Raw genomic sequence first — 12095 nt, 5'->3', positions numbered from 1 at the left:
CCCACCCCCCCCAACATCTAATCACTGTCTGTCTACAAGTTCTGTATGGTATTTATTGTCCTGTATGCTATCTTTGAACTAACAGTTACAAGTTGACCCATTTCTGCCCATCACATTACAGACAACAGCAGACTGCAATAACATCACCATCACATGAAATTACGTTAAGTTTCAAAGTGTCACGTCACTGTCAGAATCACTGAGCCTCAGGTGCTCCAAACACACATTCATCCGTAGTGTTCTAGGGGGCTGCACGATCCTAGCACTAATGTTCTCCAGTCCTACAGCTGTTCTACACCGGTGTCCACAGCCGAGCACCTCCACCCTGCTAATTCTAATTCCTGCTAATTCCACCCTCCACCAGCGACCTAGTGTGCTCCTCTCGCCAGACGGACACTGGAAGGGAAAGTGGGGGGCGTCGCTCCCGTGGACTGAGCTCCCTCAAACCTCCACGCTCCTGGCTCCATTGATTCAGCTTCACACAGGCAGACACTCACGGACTCCGGCTTGGACTCCAACCCAAGCAGCCCCAGGTGGGAGGGTCCTAGAAGACAACAGAGCAGAGAACAAGGGCCTGGATGCCCCCTCCTCTGTCTCCGCTCCGCTCGCGCTCCCTCCAGCTCCCGCCCCCCTCCCTCCTCTACATGCCCCAGAGAGGGACCATGTGGCGGCGGTCCCTCTCGTACACGTCCGGGACGACCCCGTAAGGCGTCTGCACCATTTTCACAGAGTTCCTGCCGAAGAGCTTCCTCTCGTATTCGATGAGCTGGCGCCAGAAGCCGGCGTTGGGCCGGATGACGGGCCGGCGGGCCTTGACCCAGGCGTGGGCCTCGGCCAGCGACACGCGGTGGTACTTCATCAGGTAGGCCAGGCAGAGGGTGGCGGAGCGGCTGACGCCGGCCGCGCAGTGCACCAGCACGGCCCCCCGCTTCCCCCGGCCCACGCTGTGGATCTTGTCGGCCACGCTGTCGAAGTACAGGGAGATGGGCGAGTGGGGCACGTCGGCCAGCGGCACCTTGACGTACTCCACGTGCGGCCAGTTGAAGTTGGGCAGCTCGATGGTGGCGTTGACCACACAGGTGATGCCTTTGGAGAGCAGGAGGCTGCGGTTGGACGCCACGTTGCCGCGGCTCAGGAAGAGGGAGGGCGTTATCTGGGCGATACCCCCCAGCATGCTGCCGCCCGTGTCGGGCACCAGCCTGGGCATGCCACTGGGCACCGCCGAGCTGCGGTGGTGATGATGATGATGGTGGTGGTGGTGGTGGTGGAAGAAGCCTTGGCTATGCGAGCTCATCAGGAGAGAGGGGGGGGGTGGCAGACAGATAGGGGCGACGGGCAGCTGGGAACAGGGCGTGGCTCCTCAGCACGCTACAGCCATGGGGCAGCAGCTGGGCAAGAGACACCTGCAACACAACGGAGGTACACTGTTTACCAAACCGTCAAACAAATACGTTCATAGACTGGGCATATTTGCCAGGGATTACTTCATGAAGGAAGATGAAAATACACAAAAGACAGACATGCGCTGCTGATGCAACAGAGGTACAATATATACAGATATCTCTACCACAGTCATGACAAATGGTCACGCTACACCAACAGGCAAAATTTGCCAAGTTCTTAATGCTAGATAAATCACATTTCACTACAGGCTGGGGCTCCCGAGTGGCTCAGTCAGTTAAAGCACTCGTTCTGAGTGCAGATTAAATGCTACGGCCCGGGTTCGAACCCGACCGTGTCATTAGCCGACAGTGACCGGGAGCTCACAGGCGGAACACATTGGCTTTGTTCTGCCGGGGATAGGGGTGGGTATGTCAGCCGGGGCTTCGGTCCCATTAGCAACAGCGACCCCTGCTGGTCGATCAGGCGCCTATGGGAAAGCTGCGTAGGAAATGTTTTCGTCCGACTCATCTCTGTGCTAGCTTAGCTTGTGGACCGCAGTGCGAAAAGAAGCAGCGGCTGACATCACGTGTCTCGGAGGAGGGCATGTGCTTGTCCACACTCTCCTGGATTGACAGTGGGGGTTGTGCAATGGGACTGAACATCGATGATGACAAATTGGACATTCCAAATTGGGGAGAAAATAGAAAGAAAAACATTTCACTACAGGCAATGGTGTTTTCCATACTGTCTCCACTGCAGCTGTGAAACTCGAGCGCCCATCTTGGATTGATTTCGGTTGCACTGCTCCGTGATGGCGACCACAGTCATGCCCGCCACCTTGCCCTAACCTTGCATTTCCTGCAGCGTAGGAAATCGCTAACCCATAGACCCTTCCTGAAATAAGCTGCGTTATGATCCTGGTGTGGACACGCAAGGTGAAAATCTCTGGGAGCCTGGCAGCTGTGGTCCTGGGGTCAGCTTACTGCGCTCTGGCCGTGTCAGTACTGATAAGAACATCAGGAGGAGACATGGCTGTCTGGCCAGATGGGAACCGTGTTTGTTCTGAGGTTTAGAAGTACTAATAAAATCTTGTCCTGGGGGCCATGTGGCATCACTAGAAAGGCAGAGTAAATACAGATCAGTCACGTGGGAACTAAGCCAAGTAAGAGGGAGAGAAAGAGCAAGATCTTTTTACAATTTGACCCAATACACACACAAATAAACAAACTGGCCATTTGCAATAGAAGTACATTCTGAATCAGCGGACAAGTGAAATAAATGCAGACGCTTAAGCTAAGTCGGTACGATGAAAGCCCTTAGTGGTTTCAGCAGCTACTGCAAAATGCACAACCCAATCCGTCCAATAAAAGAAGACAGACACTGTATCACTGTTACTGTAACTCTATATGGCTTTTCGAAACTACACCTTTGAGCATTGTTTTTTGTGGTTACTTTGACAGCGTTACTTATGCACACTCCTCGGAAACACAACTGTAATAAATGAATATCAAACACTTTCCTTTTTGGATTCTTTACTCATAAAGAGTGTGCTTTTTGGCTTGTCTTCCGTGCTACACACCAAGTGCACATGTGCACCAAAAACACAGAGGCCTGTGTACACATGCTCACACACACACACACACACACACACGCACACGCGCACACACACCCACACGCACAGACAGACAGACAGACAGACAGACAGACACACACACACACACACACACACACACACACACACACACACACACACACCCGCACACACACAGACACACACACACACACACACACACACACAGGGAACAGTGTGAGGCAGAAGGGAGTGGAGAGCAGCGTTGTAGTTTGTGGCTAGTCCGCAGCTCTTGGTGCCGGTCTGGTCTCAGCTGGTCTCTCATGGGCCCACGCTGTGCTTGCAGTGTTCCTGATAGACCCCTGCTGGGACACGCCTCCTCTAGCTGTGTGCCGAAACTTAACAGCCACAAAGACAGGCGCCTCTCTGTCTCCACTGGTAAGACAGGGAGACAGAGGATTGCTGGCCAATCTCAACCAATGAATCTATACGCATCATGTGCGAGTATGGGTACATGATTGTGCCTGTATGTGTGCTTGTACAGTATCAGTCAAAAGTTTGGACACACTTTCTCATGGAAGGGTTTTTTTGTTATTTTTACTATTTCCCACATTTTTAAAAAAAAAAAAATTTTTTGTAAAGAAATTCAGACTTAGGCATCAACTTCACTATTTATATTTGTCTAAGAAATAAAATTCAAGCATTTGTCATTTAAGCATAAGTCTTTCAATCAAAATGTCTGAATGCATGTTACCCATTTTCTTAATCAAGCCTGTCCAAACTTTGGACTAGTACTGTATGTGTGTATGTGTGTGTGTGTGTGTGTGTAAGAGATCTGTATGTGTGTGTGTGTGTGTAAGAGATCTGTACGTGTGTATGTGTGTGTGTAAGAGATCTGTATGTGTGTGTGTGTGTAAGAGATCTGGATGTTTCCTCAGGGCATATGCCAGCCTGCCCATCCTCAGGCCCACATGCACACCCCTCATTACCTGCCTAGTCCTGTCCTCCTCTGGGCCCTGAGTCCTGCACACACCTGCCTGCAGGCACTCACTCTCTTCACAAACCAAGCGGTTGCCGTGGAGCAAACCAAGGTGCAGATGTATCCACATTCCAGGTTAGTATAGCACCCCTGCTGTGATTGGCAGGTAACGGTGATTATGTATATGCCTGCAGACATCTGAGGTACAGTAGGGCCAACGAGATGAGAGTATTCCAGAAAGTGTGCGCTAGAAAAATATTAACCCAGCAATCTCAGCATAGGCGTTCTGAATATCTTCGTTACAGTGTGTTTCTGCACTGAGCAAAAACACTTTCAGCAAGGACTGGTACGATTCTTTGCCCTTCTTGTCTTTTGATCTATATGCAGAAACAAACTTTTACTTCACTTACCAGGGAAACATCAGATGCCTCAGTTCCACTAGCTGTGTTCAGGGGCACTCTTAACACGGCCAAACTAAAAAGGGTGTTCCTGCTTCTAACCAGCCATAGGTAAGGTGAGGCTGAAAGCAGGTCACTCCAGGTACTGCTAGCCACATACCTAGGACTGAACGTGGGCAGGGTGTGGCTACAGAGCAACAAAAGCAACAAAGAGAAAGAGTCCTACAAATTATGGTGACCACGAGGCATTCGTGAAAAACAGCGATTAATTACAGCACTGTATGACCCTCCAATGAAAAGCTTCTGGCTCTTGGTATGGGATTGGGAATGACAGGGCGCACAGCTGATACTGAACAGATGTTTACAGTGCTAGTTACAGCAAAGAGAGAGGGACGGAGAGAAAGAGAGAGAAAGGAGGGGGGCTAGAGCAAAGTACAAACTCTGGGCTCTGGAGCACTTGGTGTGCCACGGCCTGTGTGTGACAGCGGAGCGTTCGCTTCGTCCAAACAGCTGCTTATGCACCGAGCTGAGAGACCTGAGATGCAGAGAGAGGGAGTGAGGTAGGATCCAAACTACACATCGCAGCAGTTCGCTTTCCCCCCCCCCCGAGTCAGGCAGCACAAACAAGCAAGGCAATGGCCGTTCCACAACAAAGGTGGAATGAAGTCTGGATTGCCTGCATCCGCTTGCTTATAAGCATGTGGGGTAGTTATCAACAGGTGGAGTAAACAGCACTTCATCTCTACCTCTTATACAATGTGTCAAACCTCTAGATATGTCCTGTCAATTCACTAATATCCTGTAATAGTACTGTAATGACTACTATCCTGCAATAGTAGGGGCAGCAGTGTAGCATAGTGGTTAAGGAGCAGGACTTGTAACCGAAAGGTTGCCACTTCCCCTCTGGGACACTGCTGTTGTACCCTTGGGCAAGGTACTTAACCCACAATTGCCTCAGTAAATATCCAGCTGTATAAATGGATAACATTGTAAAGAACTGTAACCTATGTAAGTCGCTTTGGATAAAAGCGTCTGCTAAATGAATAAATGTAAATGTAATAGTACGTGTTACAATGACGCAATCCAAGGAAAGGAAAAAGAAAAAATGTATTTAATTCTACGACGCTGGCCATGGGGACGTGGGCTTTGACTGAATCTCACGTGTCACAAACAGGTGCAAACTGACAACCAATTATTGTGCATCTCCCGTGAATTAGGCATATGATATGAAGCAACATCAGTCCGGCCATTCCCCCTGTTCCAGAAACCGCACTCCGAGTCATGGTCTCTATGCATCATCCTCTTCTGCTGCTAGCGGTGTGCCGCTTGCCCACCAGACATGCCAGCCGCCTCCCCTCACAGATTAGCGTCAACCTGAAATCTGACAGCCAATAATTTGTCTTATTTGACGTCATCTCCCATGCGAGACAAAGCTGATCGGCTGTCACAGCGCAGATGCGAGCAAAGTCACACCCGCCCGTGATGCCAAGGTTTCTCTGCCCCAGCGCTCCGTCACACACCCACAGAAATACCTTCAGTCTGAAAGGTGCCATTTAAAAAAAAAGGCTCTGACATCCCCTAAAGAGCATACAGTAAATGGTAAGTGCTGACATGTGGGAGACAATGCTGGGCACCAGGTGAAGCGTATCATCTCATCCCTGACAAGAAAGTTATACTGTACACACTATTAATTGAAATGGTATGAGATAACGTTGAGTGTGCATGTGTGTGTGTGTGTGTGTGTGTGTGTGTGTGTGCGTGCACGCCTGTGTGCATGTCTGTGAAAATATGTGCCACGTACAACAAATATATCAATAATTACCCCTTTTATTATGACAATGTAAATGAAAGTGGCAATAACTGACACATTAGTATGCATGCCATGTCAAGTGCATGATGCTTCCACATATGTACACAAAATTTCTACTGCATAAATTTTTATTTCATGTTTGAACACATTTTACTTTATGTTTAACCACACTCCACTCCTAGCCCCATATAAATAATGAAAGGCCCTCCAGCATTCATTTCCAGGTGCATGTCTTCAGGCCACGAGCAGTATTGACTCTCTGATATCCGCATACACACTCCTCCATAAAACGGCAGATTTGCTGGTGTCTCCTGCTTGATTATCTCCTAATCAGGTTGTTTGTGTGAACATCAAACCCCCGGCAAGTTTAATGAAACAATTAGGATTTAGTAGCTAAACAGCAACGGAACAGCCAGTATAAACAAATGCATCCCTGGGTGACTACTTCCATACTTCATCCAGATCCTTTGAATTAAAGAATACAAGAGCATCTCCTAGACACCCACCTTGGTCTGTAGGTAGCAGTGCTAACGACAGACTACCCGGAACTGGAATAATCTGAGCAGACTCAGCTGTTGTGCATAGGCCTATATGTACAAAGGGATAGGTGACGCCTCTTGTTAACGGGACAAAATTCACTTCAGGTCGTATTCTACCTTCAGCAAGTGCTGATGTATTAGTGATGCCTCATATAGTTGCCTAAAAACTGGAGGGGGAAGAGCTTTAGGCTGTTCTGCACCTCAGCATTGGAGCCAGGCCATATCAGAGAATCAGCCACAACCGATGCTGTTAAATCGGGACCTAAGACTCATCTGTTTTCACGTGCATATATCTCCTCTATCTGGTCTAAACAGTAATGTTTAATCAGCACCCAAGGACGGTACAGCATGAAGACAGGAGTAAAATCATCTAGTATTATACATTGACCAATATAATATGTATTAAATACGTCTCACAATGTGTTTTAAAGGGTTAATATAAACATATTAGGGAATTATTTCCCACTCAGCCACACGTGCGGTATATGCAAAAGGCTCGCCGCCGTCGAAATAAATAAATAAATAAATAAACCTTCGCAAAACCATCAGCAGACTATTTTTGAAAAAAAAAAAAACCCACTTTTTTCTTCAAGAAGGCAATCAAAAAGGCTAACACGATAAAAGAAGACAGCAAATGGCAAATTGATGGAAACGTTACCCTGTCACGTCGATCCGACTTGTCAACTTACAAGCGAGAGAACTGTGATTGGAATACGAATCAATATGCATTTCTGCATCAAACCCTGCCGTGACCATCTGTCCATTTGATTTATCTACGGCTTTCTGTGATGTTTCTGAACTTTATGTATCGTGTCAACTACATTATATCAAAGGACTTCTAATACAAATTCAGCTGTGAAACATGTTTAACACTAGCTGCGAGGGACAATACGGGTTTAGACCATTAGCGTGCACTGTTGTTCCGTTATATAGTAATCAATTAACCTACCATAAATCCGTGGACAGCCATAATCACTTAATGAAGGCAAACAATATAAACGGATACTTTTAATAGCAATGTGCCCTGTTCCATAGCAGGTTCTTCGCGCATATCAGTTTTACGCCAAATACTTGTAAATAGTAACCTAACGAAACATAAGATTCAAACCGCATTCATTGCACATCCTGTACGTCAAAATCGCTTACTTTACTGAGTGGTCTCAAAGCGCTTAGAGTTGATCAACGTAGCACTGGCTTCGGGAGCAGGTGAATGTAGAAGTAACGTCAACGGTTGATGTACACGGGCTAACATACAGGGAAAAAGCGGCGTACGAGCTATCCGCTTTAAATGCAAACGCAGGCCGACACAACGTATTTCTGTAAGTTGCAAGAAGTGTGCCAAAACTAGGAACAATTACAAACATGGTGTCAGTAGGGTTCGTGTTTCGGACGAACACGCGATGGGATGAATAATGAAACGGTATAACTTACCCTGGTACTTCTCTTCTCTGCTGCGGTGTCTTGTCAAATGCGTTGCTACCGAATCGCTCTAGTCAAAACAAGGTAAAGCAAACTCCTAAATGTGACGCTCTTCGAATACAGGCTTACGGCTGTTCGCGGACCGAGTCTATTTTGCAGTTTAACATCTATACGATAAAATGAGAGGAAGCGTCAAAAATAATTAAGAACCGAAGAAGAGAACTCAACATGCCAGAAGAGGTCTTTAAGACGGAGATGAGAAATCTAGCACTCACAGCGTCGGTGTGACGGGAGAGAGATCTCAGTATACGCGGTTACACAGAAGCGCCCCCCTCCAAACAACGGACGCATCTTTTTCTGACTCCGAGCCACAGAATGCTGTTGTGTGTGTATACGTGACAGTGGTGTCCCCCCCCCCCAACACAAGTACACAAAATACATTACATAGAAGGTTCATTTATTAGTGAAGAGTACAGAGGCGGTGAAACAGCGCGATTTGCATAATCATTTTCTTGTTCCACACAACTGGTACCAAACAATAGCTTGTAAACAATTAAATCATACACATGATGCAGACCAAAGTTAAGCACTTCCATTGTCAACAATTGTATTGACCTATTTAATTCAAAAGGAAGGGCAATGAGCATCAGTCTTTAATGAGGTGATGGAAGGAATGAATTTTGAAATGAGGAGGATTACCATCCTTTCACCTTGATGGACATTGACAACTTCACGATAAAAAGGAATAGGCTGAAAGATTTGACTCACGTAGCAGGTGCAAATTCTATTTCTCTACTTCCAGTTTTCGAATATTTCAGACGTCGCAGACATCCACATAGTGTCAAGGGCAGTGTCTTATGAGTCACATTTTTACTGTTGTTGCAACGATGCATGTGGGTAACATTGTATGGGGTGTTATTTTACATTTCACCGTTAGACATTTTGCCGCGTATTGATACGTTATTAAGCTCATATAGTCAGGAAAAAACCGCAAACGAATGGATTAAATAGAAAAAACTGAGAGGCAGAGAATGCCCCGTTTGACGTCAAGAGCGTGAGAGGCAAGGGAATCGCCCAGAATAGCTCATCGAGGGTCGCGTGTGACGAAGATGGGCGTAGGTGTAAACCAGGATTCCTCCACAGCCTGTGACTTGAAGAAAAAAAAAGTAAAAATGTCGTGTCTGTTAAAGCGGAGGAGTGAAGCTCCAACCCACACAACTGTAGGTACATACAATAGGCTACTAGCTATTCCTCAGATGCGTGTTTTATTTTACCGACCTCAGAGGAGGTCGGTAAAATAAATCACGTTAAACGTCCATGTAATCCCTGATATCGATCTAGAATACGCATCAACACGTCTACCTATCACCGTTTACATTCTGGTGTGTAGTCTGGCATGAATAACGTCAGAATAGGATGTAGGTCGCCAAACCAAGAGGTATCCTGGTGGATACGTCGAAAAACCAAAAAAAAAAAAAAAAAAAACTGTGACGCGTTCTTACGCATTTTGATACAGAAAGCGCGTCAGGGGCGGGGGGTACTAGATCCAAGTACGACAGACTGGAATTAACCTGGAATCATTAACAGTTGACAAGACAGATCGTAAAGTGTCGCCCCAGATTATCGTTCTGCAGCTGCACAAATTTTATTTTATGGATTTATCTATTTTATGGATTTCACCTGGTGTTTGACTGTTCTACGAAATAAATAATTGTTCGTATCCTGTAGCGGATCAACAAAACAAAATAAAAAGAATTACATTGGTATTCAGGCACTCTTTCACCGTTGAGTAGGTCGGAAACTTACAATATATAGGCCTGTAGCCTACATGTTGTGCCCGGTAGCGAAAATCCATAAAAAGGAAAGACAGCTGCTAAGCATGCGGTCTCACCCTGTCTGACTGAGATCTTACAATTTTACATGTTATCCATTTACACAGCTGGACATCCGAGTCAGGTTAAGCACCATGGCTCAAGGGTACAGCAGCAGTGCTCCTCTAGGGAATCAAACTGTCAGAATTTGGATTACCAGTCTTCTGTCTTGCCACCATACCACACTGATGCTCCATTTTATTTGCAATTCACAACCTGGGTTAACGAAATGTACAGGGGATAGGAATTTTCTTGTTTTGATAAAATAAACATTGTGCTTCAGCACAGCAAAGTTGTGTCTGTAACAGCACTATACACATATGATATAATTTCAATGGGCTTCAATTTCAATTTGGACATAAAGCATTTCAAGATAAGTACCTAACTCTGTAGGGTGAAGCAGTAGTGCCCCACCTGGGAGTCTTGTGTGTGTGTGTGTTTGTGTGTGTGTGAATCAACATGTAGACATCTTACATTAAACCCTTATTTTTAAAACAAACTAGAGAAACAATACTAAAATAAGATTATGACAACAGCGATGACTAATAATACTATATATCACAAAATAATAAAATAAAATAATTATTAGCATGATCATTATTGTTACCAGTATCACTACCATTATTGCTATTATTGTCATTACCATCCTAATCACTACCATCATGATCATTGATAACAATAGCAACAATAACTATGTGACTCAGACAAGCAAACAAAGGAAAACAAACAAGCAAAAAAAAAAAAAAAAGTTTAGCAATTTTATGAAAATCATTTCAACAGAAACAAAGCAATTCCCATTCAGCGGCCTATTTCAGCAGAGCCCACTGTGACAGAAGTCAAACAAAGCCTGTCCTCCAACAGACTGTTTGCTAAAGATATTTTCCATTGCAATTCACTTATCGGAGAGTTTGTTTCTCAGTCTAGTGAGGAAACTGAAGCAGCACGATGGAAAGTTTGAGGACCTGCAGAGTGCTGCTTCTATCCTCATGAGAAGGTTCAGGGTATGTACCCTTTGCAGGTTGGCAGAGGCAGCGGTTCTGAGCAGTACTGCTTCAGACCCGGTGAGCTCTGAGTGTGGGTGTTGTGTGTTCTGGACCCGGTGCCACGTCTTTGAATTTGTATTTTATGTGTTGTGGACCCAGTGACAGGCAACATTTGGTGTGTTACTGCCCTGGTCAGCAGATACATAACTCCTTCCAGAAAACTGTGGTTTAAATTACTGGGGGGGGGGGGGGGGGGGGGGGTCAGGGAATTGGGGTGGAGGGAATTGCCTGTGCTCAACACTGGTACAGACAATCATTGCATTGTCTCAGTGAAATTCAATAAGGTTAACCTTCAGGAGCCCTCTGTCATCTGTGCCAAACTGACTCCTGAAAAAGTCATCCGTCAAACAACTAAGTAAACATGCCTTTTCCGCGCTACCCGGGTCCCGTCACATCATCTGCTGTTTTAGTACGCCCTTTGCCTCCCCTGTGGGCACTGTCACCCCACAGGCATCTCCGGCGAGGGACTTCACGATCTACGGGGAGTTCAGCCACAATGCAATCAAACTGCCAGAGCTGCAGCCCCCCTGCTGCACGTGGAGAAAAACCCTGACAGCAAACACCGAGACTAAAGCGTACGCAGAGCTTTTCAGCTTCTCTTAATCCATTCAGTACATCATATAAATGCAAGTGGAATTTCTGTCACTGGAGAAATACAGTAACAGGTAATATTATACCTGACAGCATGGGATGGAGGTGCCTTTAATGGTGTCTAAGAGGAGGAAGAAATGCTGTTTGAGAGAAATAATCAGGCAGGCACCGGGGTTCTTTGATGAAGCTCTCAGCATGTGTTTCAGTAGGTGTGACTGCAGCTATTTTATATTCTTTTGGCATGTGTTTAGGTAAATGATTACTGGCATTAGAATGGAGGAGTTTACTGCTGGTAAAGAAAAAAAAACTAGTCTCTGCAAAAAAAAAAAAAAAAAAAAGCATTCTCAGGTGACAAAGGTTTGTCATTCATGTGGACAGTCCCCGACAGGCCCCTGGGGAAGGGCTGGGGTGAACTCATTGATCTCTGCAAGCAGAAATGTCACAGGCGGTGTTGAGAAACAAGGCCGCGTGTGAGAGGCCATGCATAGCGCT

At 46.1% G+C, this 12095-nt stretch overlaps 1 protein-coding gene across 1 annotated transcript; it reads right to left on the bottom strand.

Annotated features, from left to right (window-relative positions):
• Positions 1-8425, bottom strand: LOC118775282 (dual specificity protein phosphatase 14-like). The gene is made up of 2 exons (XM_036525115.1): positions 8111-8425; positions 1-1403 (listed from the first exon to the last, which is right to left on the bottom strand). The coding sequence occupies exon 2, from the start codon at positions 1292-1294 to the stop codon at positions 641-643; it is 654 nt and encodes a 217-aa protein (XP_036381008.1). The 5' UTR covers positions 1295-1403; positions 8111-8425; the 3' UTR covers positions 1-640.
• Positions 8426-12095: the final 3670 nt, after the last annotated feature.

Source organism: Megalops cyprinoides, chromosome 3, assembly GCF_013368585.1.
Source record: "Megalops cyprinoides isolate fMegCyp1 chromosome 3, fMegCyp1.pri, whole genome shotgun sequence".
Taxonomy (NCBI): domain Eukaryota; kingdom Metazoa; phylum Chordata; class Actinopteri; order Elopiformes; family Megalopidae; genus Megalops; species Megalops cyprinoides.
Note: the sequence above shows the minus strand (reverse complement) of the source record. Positions and strands in the feature narration are given on the sequence as shown.